The sequence below is a fragment of the Rhizophagus irregularis genome, chromosome 2, assembly GCF_026210795.1.
Source record: "Rhizophagus irregularis chromosome 2, complete sequence".
Lineage (NCBI taxonomy): Eukaryota > Fungi > Glomeromycota > Glomeromycetes > Glomerales > Glomeraceae > Rhizophagus > Rhizophagus irregularis.
This window is the reverse complement of record NC_089430.1, coordinates 4,073,583-4,094,330: the sequence shown is the minus strand read 5'-3', so window position 1 is coordinate 4,094,330 and position 20,748 is coordinate 4,073,583. Positions and strand designations below refer to the sequence as shown.

The 20,748-nt window shown below is 27.3% G+C and overlaps 2 protein-coding genes across 2 annotated transcripts; both read left to right on the top strand.

Moving 5' to 3' along the window:
- Positions 1 to 1,640: 1,640 nt before the first annotated feature.
- Positions 1,641 to 3,608, top strand: OCT59_012250 (Cell differentiation protein rcd1). Its single transcript, XM_025312872.2, has 6 exons — positions 1,641 to 2,129; positions 2,233 to 2,388; positions 2,465 to 2,571; positions 2,640 to 2,735; positions 2,807 to 2,997; positions 3,067 to 3,608. Exons 1-6 carry the CDS (start codon positions 1,775 to 1,777, stop codon positions 3,209 to 3,211), a joined length of 1,050 nt encoding a protein of 349 aa, XP_025188520.1. The 5' UTR covers positions 1,641 to 1,774; the 3' UTR covers positions 3,212 to 3,608.
- A 2,235-nt stretch (positions 3,609 to 5,843) lies between these two features.
- On the top strand, positions 5,844 to 8,197 carry OCT59_012249 (uncharacterized protein; the record flags this gene model as incomplete). The annotated part of the gene is made up of 6 exons (XM_066134335.1): positions 5,844 to 6,018; positions 6,480 to 6,533; positions 6,612 to 6,771; positions 7,125 to 7,152; positions 7,231 to 7,413; positions 7,979 to 8,197. The coding sequence occupies 6 exons, from the start codon at positions 5,844 to 5,846 to the stop codon at positions 8,195 to 8,197; spliced, it is 819 nt and encodes a 272-aa protein (XP_065989610.1).
- Between the last annotated feature and the right edge of the window lie 12,551 nt (positions 8,198 to 20,748).

The following is a 20,748-nucleotide window of genomic DNA, read 5'->3' as shown; positions in this document are numbered from 1 at the left end:
TTATATATAGTTTTTTTTTCTGATAAGTAAATAATAATATAAAATATAAAGTAATTATTATATAGTTAAATATATATGTCATATTGGCCAATAGAGGAAGTTCTTAAAATTTTGAGAAATATTTTTGCGATCAGTAAGAAGGACTGTCATATTAATTGTCAGCCAATAAATTAAACTATACCAGTTAAATATACTTTCAGTGTTTATATTTATCACTTTACATTTATTATATATATACTTGCATCAATACTTTAAAAACTTATTTTACTTTCAACTATCTTTTTACCAAAAAAGCAATAGTTAAGTATTCCATCTGTTATAAATAATAAATATTTTGACAGATTATAGTATTTGGAACAATAAGTTAGAAAGAAGGACAATGAGTTAGATGTGATTTACATAATAATATATATAATAAAAAAAGGGTTAGACATGATTCTACATAAATAAAAAAGGGCTTAAACATATAAAAAAATTTTTTTTTGAGTTTTTAGAGAATCAGATTACATAATATTAATAGTTTAGGAAAACAACTAAGGCCCAATTTTTCCAATTAGCTGATATATAATTTGAAGAAAAATATGATATATAAAAGAAATAATGCATATAGAAGGATATCTGATAATGGATAAAATGGAATTTATTAGTACTATCCAACTTCTTTATCATAAATAAAATCACTTTTTTTTCATATATCTATGAAATGAAAAAAGTAGAGGCAACTACTTTTGCAGCTAATCAGTCTAGATCTTATTTTTTATATATGCTAAACTTAAATCCTATTATCTGATTAAGGTATTTGCTTGAACAATACTAATTGCATTGGAAAGCAAGTAAAATGATAGGATGATCTAGATGGATTTTTAACTTTTTGATTTACAGAAATAATTACAAAATGCTATGGTGTAGTAGGTTCTGTAAATACTTTGTAAAGAAGGGTATTATATATTAAGAATAGGCTATTTTACATAAATTCTACTTTTGAGTAAAACTTATCTACCTAACATACAATACACATGTAAGATGCCTTTAGCCTTTAAGTATAATGAATGGTTTGGTAGTTAATAATATTAGAATTTATTATCTAGTTTATTACATTATTACTTATATATATTTAGGTTAGAACTTAATTTTAATAAACTTTCAAATGCATTGCAATTATAAAAAAAAAATAGAATTCTTTTTACAATTCCATTTCCTAATATTTATTATATTTTAAATATCTGGTATCTTTTCTATTACTTTAATTTTCCTTTCAGGACTTTTTCTCTATTAGTTAAAATTAACAATTAACAATACTGCTAAAAAATCCTTTATTTGTAATATTTACAATATATAATTTTTTTTGCTATAAAGTCAATTTATAATGCTATATAAATTTAAATACTTAATATGAAATAAAGTTTTGGATCTATTTGCTAAAAAAAGGATATTTGTAATATATATTAAGCATATATAAATAACTAAACTATGTATATTTCCTTAGATTTAGATTTTTAATTAATTATCCGGAGTCCGGACTCCGGAGTCCTCATAAATTGTTTAGTCATGTGCAGGTATGATGACGTAACAAACAAATACAAAGATCATGTGACATAATTTTAATTCTCGACCAAAACCTGTTTGTGATTAAAAAAATTATCCCAAAACTCTCTCTCTAAATTAATATCAACAGCCTAATTTTCTTTTCTATTTGTTATAAAAGTCAAAGTCTAAACCTTCAAATACACTTCGTTATTATAAAGAGATTTAACAAGAAAACTCTAACCAAAAAATGCATTCTCTCGCCCCACATCACACTAATCCCTATTTTGCTTCAGCATCGGCTTTAGCAACTCCGAATCCATTGAATGTTGGAGGGGCTAATAACCTAGCTTCGCAATTACACGTTTCCGTATCAAATCTCCATGGTTTACATATGGGTAACGATCCTTGGGGAGCCGGAGCAGGAACTCCGTTGTCTTTGCCGATGCAACACCAACATAAAATGCCGCATTTTGAAGAAGAAAAGATTTATTCTTTAATTACTGAGCTAACAAATCCTGCGAACAGAGAACAAGCTCTTGTAGAGTTGAGTAAAAAGCGGGAACAATATGATGATTTGGCGTTGATATTATGGCATTCTTTTGGTATGATTTTCTTTATATCTTGTCATGGATGAATTTATTGCAAAATACAAAATATGGATTATTAATTATCTTATATCTAAAATCATTTAATATATAAACATAGGTGTTATGGCGGCATTGTTACAGGAAATTGTATCAGTTTATCCACTTCTTGTGCCTCCTCAACTTACAGGCCAGATATCCAACCGTGTTTGTAATGCTTTGGCATTATTACAATGTGTAGCAAGTCATAGTGAAACCCGAGGATTATTTTTAAATGGTTTGTTAAAATTTATGATAGTTTTATCCCTTTTATTATAAAGTTTTTTACTAATTTACAATAAAATTTCCTTCAGCTCACATTCCTTTATTCTTGTACCCTTTTCTCAATACAACGAGCAAGACGAGACCATTTGAATATCTTAGATTAACAAGTCTAGGTGTCATAGGTGCTCTTGTAAAGGTTCATAAATTTAGATTTTCATAATTTAGCCTCAAAAAATTTTATTTATCTTTCATTATATATTATAGAACGATAATCCCGAAGTAATCTCATTCTTGTTGTCAACTGAAATTATACCTCTATGTTTACGTATAATGGAAACCGGAAGTGAACTATCCAAGACGGTATTCTTATTAAGATTTAAATTTATTTTAATTGTATTTAATAATAAATTAATCTTTATTTCTTTGTTTAGGTTGCTATTTTTATCGTTCAGAAGATTTTGCTGGATGAAATGGGGTTGGCCTATATCTGTGCCACTTATGAACGTTTTTATGCTGTAGGAACTGTTTTGAGCAATATGGTTAGCCAACTTGTTGAGACACAAGCGGTTCGTTTGCTGAAGCATGTCGTTAGGTGCTATCTTCGCCTCTCTGATAATCCAAGGTTTGAATTTTGTTAAGTCAAGCAAATATCTAGGGCTATATATATATATAATATATTTTTTGATTTTAGAGCACGAGAAGCTCTTCGACAATGGTTGCCAGAACCACTACGAGATGCTACATTTTCGCAGGTCTTGAAAGATGATGTGGTCACCAAACGTTGTTTAGCGCAACTCCTTGTTAACCTTTCAGACAACGTAGTCACTACGAATTAAATCCTTTCACTCATCCTTTTTATATTGGGTTGTATAATTTCTTTTTGTTTGACTTTTTTTTGAAAGATTCTTTTTCAAAATTATTTAATATAAGCGTTATTTACTATCTCTTCCTTTTTACTTTGAAAGAACTTTTTATTCTGACTATTTTCCATTATAACCCTTTTTTTGTAATCTATTCGTTTTAATATCTTTAATTTCTTCTTTTGCTTCTTTGTAGATTGGGCTATTGAATAATATTTTGTGTTTCTTAATTCATTTAATACTCCTTGGTATCTGTACCATTTTTATTGTAAAGCCAGTTATAATTAGATCTTTGCACATAATTTCATAGATTTTATACCATAAAAAAATATATATCTTAATTAAAAACAGTAGTTCACTTTGTAAATTTGTAAAAAAAAAAGAAAATTTAAATGTAGTTAGGATAAGATTGAAAGTTATAATAATAAGCATTTTAATTTAAGCATTTGTATATAATATATCGTGATTATTGTAAATTAATATATTAATATTTGTTTTCATAAATATAATTAGTAAATACAAATATATTACTGTAATTTGGCAATAGCAATAAATACATATATAATATTATATACAATATATTTATTTATTTTTATTTAATTTAATATATTTGTATTAACTTTTATTAATCAGATTTTATTTCTATAAAACCTATTATAGGATTCATTACCTATTTAACTGGCAGATATATACATTAAAAAAAAAAATAAAATATAAGTAAATTCTATTTATTTTTTAATATATTATATTAAAATATAAACCAGATAAATTAATATAAAATAATTTACAAATTTATAAATACTATTTATATATAATATTTACCTTCAATGAATTTTATTGAAACATGATTTACATTATACTTTAATAAAATTATTAAAAAAATACATGTTTTTGTTCTTTTTTTTTTTATGCCAATTTATTAAATTAAAAGTTTACAAGATAACAAAAATTACAAGTATAATATTATAACTAATAAACCACTTATTATATTGAAAAATACTTTATGTATGCATTGTTTATTGACCAATTGTATTCAATGAATATTGATTTGTCTGAAGTGTAATTAAGGACATATTTGATTAGACACATTGTAATGCAAGATATATCTATCTGCACATATGATTTATAACCAATCATAATGATCATATATTGATTATTATCATATGATCAAATTTTTGGTAACACATCTAACATGTAATTAATATTTTTTATTAAAATTTTAGTAATAAATTAAGCTTTTTTCCTCAAAAAGATTGTTAAATTTTTTGCAAAAAAAAACTATCTAAAAATTATAGAATTAGTGTTATATATTATATAAACATTACATTTTGATTTGATACGTACATTAAATAAGTGCTTCAGACATTACAACAGTTTTTATTACTTAGTATATAAAATATTGCATTTTAGTGTTTAATCACTTTTTATATACTTAAAATGCTAAAAAATCTATTATATTATAGCATTATATATATGTAAAACAAATTGAAAATAATCTGATTATTTTAAATTATTTTCATTTCTTATTACTTTAAAAAGTCCTACTATACTACAAGATTTACACATATAACTAATATTGCTGTCTGAAACTCATTTAATAATAAAATTCAAAAATCTGAAACTTAAAAACTTTATTTTTAATGAAAAAATTGGTAAATCCAAAACTTTTCTAAATTATAATTAGTTTCAGAAAAGCATAAAAATAGTTTCAGCAGTTAAGTTTATTTATAAAAAATAGTTTCAGATTGAAATTTGATTAAACTAAAATTTTGAAAAAATAGTTTTGGCAAGCATCCTTACATATAACATAAAAAATAATGGACTGGTAAGTTATTTGTATTATAATAATTATTATAATATAAATACAATTATTTTAGCTTTTAGTGATTTAATTTGAACAAACTTTTTTTTGTTTTGTAAAGCTAGATTTATAGAACTAAATGAGAGCTATAAATTAAAAAAAAAGTTTGTTAAAATTAGATCACTAGAAGTCAAGATAATTGCATTATAGTAATTATATATAAGAATAATTAAATTACTTATATTTATAATTAGATAATAGATATATAGAAGGAATTCTTTCACTAACATTTATTTATATTAACAAAAAGAAAATATTTTTTTTTTTATTTCTTTATTATTTTTTCTTTTATTAAATACACTTATATATATATAAACTTCAAGTTTTATCTTGATAACAAAAACCCTTCAGGGATATTTAATTTTTATATTTTACTTTTTTAGCTTTATTTTCATATCTCTAATTTTTGTGAGATTTTTGAATATAAAATAATTTGAAGAGTCATATTGCCTAGAACAAGTAAGACTGAAGATACAGTCAACTCCCCTCTATAGTCATTCCTATTATAATCGCATTTTACTATATAGCAGTATTGCATATGAATACTGCTGCAGCATTTTACTTAAGACAACAATGTCTGTGTCCCGTGTCCGTTATCCATATCCCAGAAAATGTTCCAATCATCACTTGTTATATGGACAGTGTCCAAGCATATTTCCAAATTGTCCAGAACAATTTTATATGTCCGGCCAGTTCAGGATGTCCGTATCTAAGCCACAATAAAAATTTTCATAAAAAATTTTCATTATGCCACCGCTTCCTTCTTTGTTAGCTTCATATATTATTAGAACTGATATTAAAGTTAACAAAAGCAATCTCAAAACTTTTTGTAAACCTTATATAGAAGAGTTGGAAGAGAAGGAAGGGCAAAAAATATGGGTTTCAAATAAAAAAGATCGAATAATTCAACATTTTAAGAAATGTACTAATTTTTTGCCCAAACAAATAAAGAGCAACGAAAAGAAATATTTGAATTATTACAAATTAATAACAATAATGTTATTACGAATATAATTCCTCAAAAGAGAACATGTAAATATTTTAAAAAATTTAATAGTATATTATTCATTATTAAATAATATTTATTTTAATTCCAGACTTTACATCGTATCCTCTCAAGCTTTTCTGGCATCAAGTTCTTTTCATAAAGTAGCAGTGATTAACCGTTCATCATGTTATGGGCCTATGGATAATTATATTGTGCGATCCTTATCTAAAGAAGATTTAAAAAAGTTTAACATGTTACTACTTCGACTTACAGTTTCCTGTGGATGGGCATTATCATAGGTAAATAATCCTAAAGCTAAGGAGTTGTTCGATTTTTTAAATCCTTTTCTTAAACTACCTGATCGCTATATTTTTGGGGTGATATTTTAAAACAAGTTGTAGCTGATGCAGATAAAGCTATGGAAATCGCACTTAAAGAAGATCCTGTTGGTGTGACTTTAACTTTTGATGGATAGACCAATGTAAAGAATGAGCAATTGTTAGGAACAGTTATATTATCTTCTGAAGGAAAGCCTTATGTTTGGAAAATAGTTGATATCACATCTGAACACGAAAATAATACTGCAGTAATAAATAAAACTGAAGCAATACTTACTGAGTTAAAAAATAAAGAAATTACTGTTTGCGCTATAGTTACTGATAGTGCATCTGCATATGCTGCAGCTCGGTATTGTATTTTTTTATTATTTGATTTAATTTATTTAAATATTTAAAGATTTACATATCTTTTATATTATATTATATAAGACACCGGATGAGAATTTCAAATAGGTTAATAATATTTTTACCATGTTTTGCCCATCAGATTAACCTTTGTGTGAGCGAAATTTTCAAAGAATCTACTGAATTTAAGATTACTGTTGATTGTGGTATCCGGCTTGCTATTTATTCTAACAATTCAAATTATAAATTCTTTATTGGATATTTATGAAATTAGTAATATGAAACATATAAAAAACATATTGCAATATCTGTTCTAGGAGAGACATGATAGAATAGTCTTTATAATATATGTGTTAGTCTTTTAAAAATTCAACAAGAATTACAAGTAAGCATATTTAAATAATTTAATCATTTATTAAAAATTAGCAATAAATATAAACTTAATTCTAATTTTTTTTATTAGATTCTAGCTATCAATTTCAAACCACCAATTGTTAAAATACGTCGTCAGCAAGGAGAAACACCAACTTTACCATGTGAAATATTTGAGATTATTGACTCTTCTACATTTTGGGATCAAATTACGCTTATTAATGAAATTCTTGATTCATATTGCAAATTGCTTAATTTACTACAATGTGATAAGGTGCGTTTATTTCAGGTAGTACATAGTATGAATTATTTGGTTCAATTTTAGTTGAATTATTCAGATGATACACTTGCTAAACGAATTATTGGACGATTGGAAAAACATTGGAAAGATTGGGAATAACCCCTCCTTTTACTATCTTATTTATTACATTCTAAGTACCGAATGAATCAATTTAATAATACAATTTCTAGTGTCAATTATTCAGCATTTGGAAAGTGGCTAATGTATTATTATCGTGCATAGTCTGGAAAAGAACCAAAATGTATACTCCGTGAGTTTGATGATTTCTGGCTAGCTAAATATCCATTTGATCTTGAATCTTATAGACAATTTAATAATGATATTTGGCATTATTAGTACTATATTAGTGTTTCTACAAATGAATTGGGTTTTGTAGCTTATAGAATTTTTGGTATATACGTAAATGCAGCTTCTATAAAAAGGCTTTGGAACTGCATGGGGTTTTTACAAACAAATTGGCGTAATAGATTAATGGTATATTTATATTCATATTTTGTTAAAAACATATATATTCTAACATTAATTTTTTAATATATAGTCATCTAAAGCTCTCCAAATGAGTAAATTAAGAGCTGAAATTACATATGGCCAATGTCTTCATAATAATCCACCATCTATTGAACCTACATTAGATATTAATAATGCAAATGAAACTGATATTAATCAACATTTTAATAATATAAATGGTTTGCATAGGTCGAAAAGTGAAAAATCAGGCATCAATCAGTCATCAATCAGTCACCAATCAGGTATCTGATTGGTGACCGATTGGTGACTGATTGGCATTTTCGCTAAATACCATCACCAATCAGGCAGTTTGCTAACTTTTAATCCAGTGATTAGAAAAGAATGAAATATAGCTCATTGGAATTGTCTCAACAAGACGAATCTAATGATAGTAAAATCGCATCTCTAGGATTAATAGTTAATAAAAAATTAAATAAAATATAAATGATACATTTTTATTTTTCACAGGTAAAACGCTGACCAATCGGGTACCTACCCAATTGGTAACTTTTTTTTTGATCGGTCACCTGATTTATTCAATAGTTAGAAATTGGTGTACACTTCAATTGGGTATCAATCAGGGTAATACCCGATTGATAACTATTGTTCAGTTTAAATTTACCGATTGATTTCTATTGTTTCAATTAGACTATTGATAAACTATTTTTCATTAACTAAAATTAAACTATTTTATATTATTGAAATTTACACTAACATTTTTTTCGAACATTTACTTTTGAAACTTAATTAAACTATTTCATACTATCTTTAACATTTTTTTTCAAACATTTACTTTTGAAACTTTTAAAAAAATTTTTTTTTTTAAAAAATTAGTTCCGATTTGGATACCGGAATTCCACAAAAGTTTTAAACATTTTACTTTCGAAACTTTATTAAACTGAAAAAATCATTTATTTGAAGCTATTAAAAAATGATTTTTGACATTTTTTTTTAAAATTTTATTGTAGAGAATCAGTTCTGAAGAAATTTTTTCGAAACTATTAAAATTATAGGGAATCGGTTATAACGAATCCCATAGGTGAGTTTCGAAAAAAAAATTTCAAAACTCCTTTTTTTTATTATTCAATTATAGGGAATCGGTTATAACGAATCCCATAGGTAAGTTTTAAAAAATAATTTTTTGAAACTATTAAAAAAACGTTTTTAACATTTTTTTTATTATTCAATTTATAGGGAATCGGTTATAGCGAATCCCATAGGTAAGTTTCAAAAAAAAATTTCGAAACTCCTTTTTAATTATAGGGAATCAGTTATAACGAATCCCATAGGTTAGTTTTGAAAAAAAATTTTCGAAACTATTAAAAAAACGTTAAAAACGTTTTTCTTTTTTATTTTATTGTAGGGAAACGGTTCCGAAGTTGGAAACCGATCCCAAAAAGAAAGTTTCAATTCGAAACTTTTCTTTTTTTATTTTATTATAGGAAAATCAGTAGTGCTCCTACCAGGTCAAGTCGGGTCGGGTTTTGAGGAAATATTCGACCCGATCTGAATAAAAAAATATAAGACTCGTATTTATTCGGGTCTCATATTTTTGTAACCCGACCCTTGACTCGACCGAGTATAATTTAACTCATGTAACCCAGGTTAGACCCGAACATTTAAGTAAAATGGGTACTAACTTATATTATGTGAGATTTTCTTCTAATAATAACAAAATTAATTTCCTTTTATTTGAAAAAAAGGCAACTTAGTGATTAACCACTAGTAGCCACCTGAAATTTGTATCATGAATGGTTATACAAAACATGTAATACTAGCTCTTATTTTTCTCCTAGACTAAATTATCTAAAATAAAATTAAAAATACGAATTTTGAACCTGGTTTAATATAATAAAAGTCAAAGAGTTAGGCAAAATAATTAGCAGATATTCAAATCAAAGATAAATTGGAATTCTAAAGCTATCAGAAAAATATTATTCTCAAAAGCCAAATGCTAATTTTTTTATTTTTCTGATTAAGCTATGTTAATATTTGTTAAAACTAATACTTGGCTTAATTTTAGCCAAAATTATAATTTTGCCAGAATTAAAAACATCCGGGTCGATCCGGATCAAACTCGGGTCAAACCCGGGTCAAGGAAATTTATAACCCGACCCGGTGGGTTGGGTCATGCGGGTCATGCGGGTCACAGGTCATTAAAAATCGTTAGTATCGACCTGATTTAAAAGTTGAGTCGGGTCAAATTAACCCGGGTCAACTCGTATCATTCAGAGCACTAGAAATCAGTTCTGAAGTTGGAAACCAAAATCCCAAAGTTTCAAAGTTTCTCTTTCTTTGAAACTTCGAAATGTTTTTTTAAAAAAAATGTTATTTTAATGTTTTTTTATTTCTTTTGTAGGGAATCGGTTCCGACTTGGATACCGAATCCCATAGGTTAGTTTTGAATAATTTTTTCGAAACTATTAAAAAAAAATGTTATTTTAACATTTTTTTTTTTTTGTAGGGAAATGGTTCCGATTTGAATACCGGAATCCCAATGTTTCGAAATTTCGTTACCAACGTTATGAAACTTCAAAACTTGAAACTTTTTTAAAAAAAAACGTTCTTTAAATAACGTTTTTTTTCTTTTTTTTTTAGGGAAATCGGTTCTGATTTGGATACTAGAATCCCAAAGTTTCGACTTCAAAACTTTAATTGCATATCTGTTATGCAAAAATTTATCAGAACGTTTGTTCCAATTTTTTGATTTTACCTTATATCATGGAATTTACCAAATTATTTATATTTTCCATGAATAGATCTGTAAAAGATTCATTTTTACAGAAATAACAGTAAAATTTTTTATAGAATCAATTCTGCCATTCTGACACTATTCCACTTGATGTTATCATATCAGATACAGTCAACTCTCTTTATAGTCACACATTTGGGACAGTCCATATTTGGTGATTATAAAGAGATGTGACTATATAAAAAATTTCTTATATTAGTATATCATAATTCCGGCCAAAAATTAATATAATTTTAGCCAAAATTATATTCAAAACTTTATTGTATCGTAACTCCGCCAATATTATCGTAGAGAGATGATCTTACCGCCATTCGATTCGTCTTGATGAGACGGTTCTAATGGTATAAAATACATCGAAATCCAATCACTAGATTAATTTCCGAAATTAAAAAAATATTAATGGTTTTTGTGTAATAACTCTGCCAATATTGATCCTAGAGAGACGATCTTACCGCCATTCGATTCGTCTTGATGAGACGGTTCTAATGGTATAAAATACATCGAAATCCAATCACTAGATTAATTTCCGAAATTAAAAAATATTAATGATTTTTGTGTAATAACTCTGCCAATATTGATCCTAGAGAGACAATCTTACTACCATTCGATTCGTCTTAAAGCGACGAATCTAATGGTATAAAATAAATCGAAATCCAATCACTAGATCATTTTCCGAAATTAAAAAATATTAAATGGTTTTTAAGTAGTAACTCCGTCAATATTGATCACAGAGAGATGAGCTTACCACCATTCGATTCGTCTTGATGAGGCGATTCCAACGAGCTATTAATCGTCTTTTTACAATCACTAGGTACTGAGAAATTTAGCAAAATGTTAAATGGCGCAGTAAACGTAAATCAAGAAATATAATAATGCCGATGCTTAACATTTTGTTGAATAACTCGTCAGCCAGTGATCGCAAAAGGATAAAACTACCACCATTCGATTCATCTCAGTGAGACGATTCTAACAAGCTATGATACATCTTTGTACGATTATTAGATGCCAAGTTATTTAATATATTCTTTATATAACTGTGATTATAAACGGTTCTTTTTAATATAAGATTTTTGAGGATAGGTGTGATAGTGACTATAGATAGATTGTGACTATATAGGATAGTTTTTAATAATAAAGTGTTTTGAACATTCAACTGGTGTGACTATATAGTAGAATGTGACTATAACGGGAGTGACTATAGAGGGAGTTGACTGTAGATCACATGATCTGATAAGTCTGAATAACAGATTATCAGACATGATCTTTTTTTTTATAAAAAAAATAAAAAAAAAAATGATTTTTTTTATTAACCTTCCAGACACAGAACTAACGGAACGCCTCAGAAGGTAATTAAAGAAGGGAAGTGGGGATTTTTTTTAAATTATGGACGTTAGTGTCATTTACTAACGTTCCATTTTTTTTTTATTGTAGGATCCTCAAGACGCTTCAGAACTGACGAAACGTCTCAGAAGGTAAATAAAGAGGGGAGGGGGAAATTTTTTTAAATTAGGAACATTAGTGAACTTTACTAATGTTCCATTTTCAAATTTTTTTTAGGAACGATCCCAGACTTCGATATGGGATCGGTAAGTTTTGAAAGTTTAGCTTAGCTTTCGAAATTTTTAATATTTTTTTTGAAAAAAAATATTGTATTTAATTTTATTTCCTTTGTTTTAGGTCCATCGACTCTGATCTTTGGACTTAGATTTGGATCGGTAATGGTAAGTTTTGAAAACTTTCGTTTTGAACCTTTTTTACTTTTATTTAATATTTAAAAAAATATTTAAATTTTTTTTCTTTGTTTTGTAGGAACTATTGGCACCGATCTTTGAACTTGGATTTGGATCGATAACAGTAAGTTTTGAAAACTTTCATTTCGAACCTTTTTTAAAAATATTCTTTATTTTTTAAGTTACCATCAGCTTAGATCGGTAATAGTAAGTTTTGAAAAGTTTCATTTCGAAACACTTTTAATATTTAAAAAATATTTAATTTTTTCTTCATTTTGTAGGTCTATCGGTTCTGATCCTGACTTGGATTTGAATTGGTAAAGTTTTGAAAGTATAAGAATTCAATGATAATATTAGTAAATATATATGGAATTATTAAATAATTTAAATAATTTAGTAATTAGTATTTCTGGTTTTTGTAATTTTAATGTAAATTTCAAATAATTTTAAATAAAAATGCGTTGTTATAAATTAATTAAAAAGTAATCAATCAGTATATTGACATTTAATCAAAAAGTTATCAATTGGTATACTGATATGTCAAATAGTAAATATTCAGTAAATATCCTATTGATAACTATTAATACCCGATTGTACTTTATTGAATATCCCGATTGGTACCCAAGTATCCTCCTTTTGCGCCATCTTTTGGCAGCAATCGGGTTTACCAATTGATGAAAATTTTTAAAAAAATAGGGACCAATCGGGTGGAATTCGGTCACCTGATTGGTTCCCGATTTAACATCATTCGACTAGTGTTTATATTTTACTTAATTTCTCATTATGTATTAATCCTAGAAATGCGATTTTACTACCATTAGATTAATCATGTTGAGATGATTCCAATGAGCTATATTTCATCCTTTTCTGATCACTGGATCAAAAGTTAGCAAACTGCCTGATTGGTGACGGTATTTGGTGAAAATGCCAATCAGGCACTAATCGGTTACCAATTAGTCACCAATCAGCTACCTGATTGGTGACCGATTGGTGCCTAATTTTTCACTTTTCGACCTATCTTGTGTTGGAAAATGTTAGAGATAATAGTTCAGCTGCTAATTTAGAAACTAATTCTGAACCAATAGAAGATGATTTAGATGATTAAATCATTAAACCCTGGCTAGAAAATGATTTTAGTGAATATCTTCAAGGTTGGGCTGAAATGCTAGAGAAAGAAAAAAATGTTGAGCTTGATGAAGAAACTGAAGAACAAAGTAATACACAAATAGGTAATGTTACTCATCCCGCTAATGATACTAGTACTAAATGGGATTTGTTAACACTCTTTAATAATATAGATGTAAACTTAATAATTGATGTAAATTTGCTGTATCTCTGATGTTAATTCTGCAAAATAATAAATGGATTTTATATTTAAACATAAATATACTAATTATTAATCAATAATCATTGTTCTAAACATAAACTTTTATTTAAATCGTAAAATAAAATAATCATGTGATTTATATATAATATCCGTGATATGTCAGGAACATAAAAAGTGCAGGATATGGACAGGGACTGTCCGGTTCTAGCTGTCCTATGTCCGTATTTGTATCCCATGACAACACTGTATATAGTCATACCAGTGTCACACCAGTTGAATGTTCAAAACACTTTATTATTAAAATCTATCTTATATAGTCACAATCTATCTATAGTTACTATCACACTTATCATCAAAATCTTATATTAAAAAGAACTGTTTATAATCATAATTATATAAAGAATATATTAACTAACTTGACATCTAATAATTGTACAAAAATGTACTATAGCTTATTAGAATTGTTTTGCTGAGACAAATTGAATAGTAGTAATTTTATTCTTTTATTTTGCTAAAGTTTTTACGGCCAAGTCTCCCTCTACTTCTTATGAAGCATCATCAGACTAGTATCCTATCATCCCCAAGGGGTAACCATACCACTGAGTACTTATTGTTCCTCAAACAGACAGCATCATATATGAGGACATTCCCCATCAGGCCACATTTAAGGCTGATCTGAAGCTAGGAATATACCGTCTACTCGTCCTTAAACCCATTGCATGATACTGGTACTCAATTTATTTTACGACCTTTAGAGAGCACCTATTTTCATGGAGGACTTTCGACAGGTAGCATCAACCATCTAGTACCCTTCCATACCACCATTTTAGGTACGAGGTCTCACTCAAAGGCCACTACAGCCCGCGATTACCTAGCACTGATAGTACAGTTGTTTACCCCTGGTACCCTTTTGCCGGTATACTTTGTGGGATACATGAGGGACCATCCAGACAGGAAGTAGCAGGCATCTGTCCAGGATCACCCTTTATAGTGGGTATCAACCACCAGGGATCACCAACGACCCAAAGAGTAGGGAATTGAACCCCATAATCATGCTACCTGTTCTGTGCATGAACACCTTAGTTGGTCTAAGACCTAACAGAAGGTCTAACTACCACTAAGACATTGCACCCTCAGCTTTACCATCTAGGATAACCATCTAGCCATTACTGACCCCAAGCGGTATCGTGGAGTGACCACCTGGACAGGAAGTCCCTCCAAAGTATAGTAGTGACCTCAAGAACAGGACTGCGGACATGCCAATGGCCTCATAGGGAACGTTAGAAGGACATCATGACCCTTAGTTGAAATGTGCGGCCTAACTGTACACACTAATTCACTATGATGCAGTCCAACTACGCTAATCCCTATATCTTCACGCTATTGGTTGTAGCGTCTGCAGTAAAATTCGTTTAATTTTGTAATCAGTGGAATTAAACCTGCGACCTCACCATACTCAGGCTTAATGAGGGTCTCGGTTACTTACCACTGAGAAAAGGTGATCAACCCAATTTTATTCTTTTATGATTACTGGCTGATTAGTTATTTAACAAAATGTTAAAAATTGGCATTATATAATTTCTTGATTTACATTTACTGCGCCATTTAACATTTTGCTAAATTGCTCAGTACCTAGTGATTATAAAAAGACAATTAATAGCTTATTAGAATTCCTTTATCAAAATGAATCAAATGATGGTAAGCTCATCTCTTTGTGATCAATATTGATAGAGTTACTACTCAAAAACTATTTAATATTTTTTAATTTCAGAAATTGAATTAGTGATTGGATTTTGATGCATTTTATACCATTTGATTCGTCTTATCAAGACGAATCAAATGGTAGTAAAATCGTCTCTCTAGAATCAATATTGGCAGAGTTATTACATAAAAACTATTAATATTTTTTAATTTCAAAATTAATCTAGTAATTGGATTTTGATGTATTTTACATCATTAGAATTGTTTCATCAAAAAGAATAAAATGGCAGTAAGATTACCTTTCTATAATTAATATTAGTAAAGTTATGATACAATAAAGTTTTAAGTATAATTTTGGCCAAAATTATGTTAATTTTTGGATTAATTATAATATAAAAAATTTTTTATATAGTCACATCTCTTTATAATCACCAAATAGTATGGACTGTTTTAAATGTGTGACTATAAAGAGAGTTGACTGTATTTGCAAGATGTAAAAAATGACTTAAATGACATTTTTAAGCAGAAAATAATATTATAAATGAAAAGAATTCACTTCAATGAGTCAACTATTACTGAAGATTTCATTTTTTTTTATATAACAACAACTTAAGTACCAACAGGCCTTTGTTTTTCATGATACTAGAAGATGCTATTAAGAAATACAAGATGATTCCATAATATACAAAATACCTTTACAAGAAATATCTTTAGAAGAAAACTTTTATTAGCTTACTGAAATATTTTGAATATAACTCTTTTACATTCTTTCCTATAAAAAATATTATTTACACACTTAAACTGGTTTTTCCTATTTGTCAGATTACACAACTTTTAATTAAAAAACCTTTTAAATGATTTTAGGATATAACATATCTGAAACTGGATGTATTTCTCAACACTTTCAAAAATCTACCAGTATTACAACAAATTATAATGGATATGAAATATAACTAGTATTCCGCATGAATCAATTCGTAATATGGTGTGACCCTGATTGCTTCTGAATAATAAAAATGTATTTTGTGAATAACTTTTGATCTAGCAGTCCAATTTCAATGATCTTTTTTATATTTTGATCAGGACAATGAGACCTATCGATTAAAAAAAGATCATTAAAATTAGATCACTAGATCCTAAGATATTAATTTTTGGAAATCAAATTGAGTCGAATTGAATCAAATTTTAGAGGAAAAATTTGATTCATGCAGAACACTAAAGATAACTTTCACTTTGAAATAATGAAATACCAGAACAGAAAAAACTTTTTAGATATTTACCAGATCACATGACTTTTAACATAACTTTTATTTTATTCAGCTTATAGAAATAACCTTCAATAGTTTTTCTTTAAATAACACCTAATTCAGCGTCTAGATAGGACCTCACCTGCTATTAAGATAGGTCACCCTATGGCCTAAGGTAAGGTTTACATATAAAACTCTTTGAAGATCCTACTATAAAAGGAAATTTTATGTTACATTGTTATGATTTTTTTCCTTTTTAGTCAATTAACCAATAGAATTTAAGCAAATTTCAAGGTAAGGTTTCATATGAAAGTAAAATTTCTACTGGTAACATATCTTAGTAGTAGGTGAGGTTCTGTCTAGATCTCATTTACAGTTACTTCTACACTCTGAGAAAATTCAAGGATTAGGATAAATATCTCTTTGAAATATTTCTTTATAAATTAGTGTGATTTTTTAATTTTATTTTAGTTTTTCTTTTATTATTTTTTTCTTTTTTATGGATTATAAAGCTATTTATTAATTTAATGGGTATTTTAGAATAATGAAAATAGAGAATACTTGCCATATTTCTTTACTTTATCTGATGGTCAGCCTTTTTTCCTATTTATATTTTAAGGATTTACATAAATATAAATTCATCAATTCTAATACATTGACAGATTTGAAGAAAGTAATTAAAGTTTAAAGTGTATCCAATCCAGTTTTTTTATTATTGATTCTACTAAATTTTATAAAGATGTGAACTTCTTTTCAAAATTTATCTGAATTTGAATCTGTGGTGAATTTAATAAAGGCGTTTTTTGTTGATATTAATTTACTTTACTTTGCAGAGAAAATTATTTTTTTATCTATAGTACAGCAGTAATGGTGCAGTAGGTTCTATAGATCCTATCATGTAGAAAAAGAGGCTTTTACTAAGAAAGATCATTTTATATATGTTTTACTTTTTGGATGTAATTTTCATCTGACAGTATTAAAGATCAAAAAGTGAAAAATTAGGCATCAATTAGTCACCAATCAGTCATCAATCAGGCAGTTTGTTAACTTTTAACTTAGTAATCAGAAAAGGATAAAAAATAGCTTATTGGAATCATCTCAACAAGCTGAATCTAATGGTAGTAGTTAAAATGGATTAATAGATTAAGTAAAATATAAAAATAAAAATATATCATTTATATTTTATTTAATTTTTTATTAACTATTAATCCTAAAAATGCAATTTTACTACCATTAGATTCGTCTTGTTAAGACAATTCTAACGAGCTATATTTCATTTTTTTTGATCACTGGGTCAAAAGTTAGCAAACTGCCTGATTGGTGATAATATTTGGTAAAAATGCCAATCAGTCACCAATCAGTTACCAAACAGCTACCTGATTGGTAACTGATTAGTAACTGGTTGATACCTGATTTTTTCATTTTTTGACTTATGTATATATGTGGATATTTTTATAATATAATGAATAGTTCATTAATTAATAATATTAGGTTTTTGATATATAGTTTTTTTTTACATTTGGGGTCTTTGCATTAGAAAGGTACGAAACTCAAAAAAAATTTTAATTTTACTTTATATGCTAATTATGTTTTTTTTACTGAAATAAATGCAAATTTAATATTAATTCAATTTTTGATATTTTTTGAGTTTCATACTTTTCTATTGCAAAGACCCCATTTATGTATTTCTATATTTTTAATACTTAATAAACTAGTAAATGTACTGTGATTAAAAAAAAAATTAGATATATAAATGTCATATGATATATATGGGTGCTTTGCAGTAGAAAAGGATAAAATTACTGAAAAAATTCAAATTTTCTTTTATATGCCAAAAATATTCTAAATACTATAATTTGTTCAGATTTTATATTAACTTATTTTTTATTTTTTTTAATAATTTCATTTTTTTCTACTGCAAAGCACCTATATATATAGAACTGATTTGAAGCTTAACTCCTTCCATTCTCTTTCAAATCAACTGATTTTTAGCATACTCCTTATAAGTAAACGGATAAAATTCTGAAAATTACTGAAAAAATTCAGATCTAAATTTGTATAAACTTTATAATTAATTTCAATTATATAAAGTTATATATAGATTTTAACTTCAAATTTTATTATCTCAAAAATTTATAATTGGATTTTAATAATCTTTAGCTTATTAAATTCATTTTAATAAAATAAATATTTTAATGTAATTTATTTTTTTAAGTGCAATATTAACTGAGATATTACATTTTAATTTTTTTTTAGTAATCTTTAAAGTCTTAGCAGTTCTATTATAGTAAATATCAAGCTTTTACTAGCAAATTCCAATATATTAAAATTATTTTAATTAAGGTTGCTTGCCGAAACCTAGGGGTTTAGGCAAGATGGCGTTTTGCCGAAAAGCGAAATTCTGCCGAAACTATATTAAAGTTATATTAAAAAACTGGCGAAACTTTGGAGAAAGGCGAAACTGCCGAAACTTATTATAAATGCCGAAACTGCCAAAACTCTGCCGAAACTATAATAAATCTATAGTAAAATTTTGACGAAACTAATCGTAGGATTTTGAAGAGGTTTAGACAAGCAACCTTAATTTTAATAGGATTATTTTAACGCTCACCAGAGGTGAAATTCACCATATCATGTGATATTTATTATTATATTAAAATTTAGTAAAATTCATCGCATCAAATTTTTTTTATTTGAATAAACATTGTAAAAAGAAGTTTTTTCTATTGACCATTTAAGCATAAATTTTTAAAGTTTTATTAACAAAAAGTTTCTTTTTAAATTAATATAACTTCAATTAAACTATTACACCCATCCACTAACCATTTAATCCAGATTTTTCATTAATTTAAAACCTATAGTAATGCATAATATATAATCCTTTATAATAATGAAAAATGAAATGAAAGTGAAATAGGTTGATGAAAACAGAAATAGGATGATGTAAAACAAAATGAAACAATACAAAGTGAATTGAGATGATGAAAAATAAAGTGGAATGTTGCAAAATGAAATGGAGTGATAAAAACTGATATGAAACGATATGAAGCGATATAGAGTGATATGAAGCGATATAGAGTGATAAAAACGATATGGAGTGATATGGAGTGATGAAAACTGATATGAAACGATATAAAGCAATATGGAGTGATGAAAATGATATGAAGCGATATAGAATGATAAAAATGATATGGAGTGATATGGAGTGATGAAAACTGATATGAAACGATATGAAGCAATATGGAGTGATGAAAAACAATATGAAGCAATATAGAGTGATGAAAAATGATATGGAGCGATATGGAGTGATGAAAAATGATATGTAATAGTTATTTCACGGGGAAAGTCATGAATATCATCGATTTTACGGCGCGGCCCGTTGAAAATCACATATTTATGATACGCGAAATAACTCTTTTATCTCATAAGCTAACGTCCAGTGATGGGAGAGAGTGGGAGAGGTATAAATAAACTATAAAAATACGTGAGCATGAAAATATCATCTGAAAAATTACAGATATGAATATATCATCAAAAAAATCACTGGGGACCAATTAGTAAACATAGGATAAAAAATGATATGGAATGATGAAAAATGATATGGAGCGATATGGAGTGATGAAAAATGATATGAAACGATATAGAGTGATGAAAAATGATATGGAGCGATATAGAGTAATGAAAAGTGATATAGAGCAATATGGAGTGATGAAAACTGATATAAAGTGATATGGAGTGATGAAACCCGATATGGAGTGATATGGAATGATGAAAACTGATATGGAACAATATAAAGCGATATGGAGTGATGAAAAACTATATGAAGCGATATAACTGATATGAAGCGATATGGAGTGATGAAAACTGATATGAAGCGATATGGAGTGATGAAAACTGATATGGAATGATATGAAGCGATATGGAGTGATGAAAAATGATATGAAGCGATATAGAGTGATGAAAAATAATATGGAGCGATATGGAGTAATGAAAACTGATACGAAATGATATGAAGCAATATGGAGTGATGAAAATGATATGAAG

Coding starts and splice junctions, on each gene's coding strand:
- OCT59_012250 (XM_025312872.2), top strand. CDS start 1,775: ATGCATTCTCTCGCCCCACATCACACTAATCCCTATTTTGCTTCAGCA. Junction 2,130..2,232: donor GATATTATGGCATTCTTTTG/GTATGATTTTCT, acceptor ATATAAACATAG/GTGTTATGGCGGCATTGTTA. Junction 2,389..2,464: donor CCGAGGATTATTTTTAAATG/GTTTGTTAAAAT, acceptor AATTTCCTTCAG/CTCACATTCCTTTATTCTTG.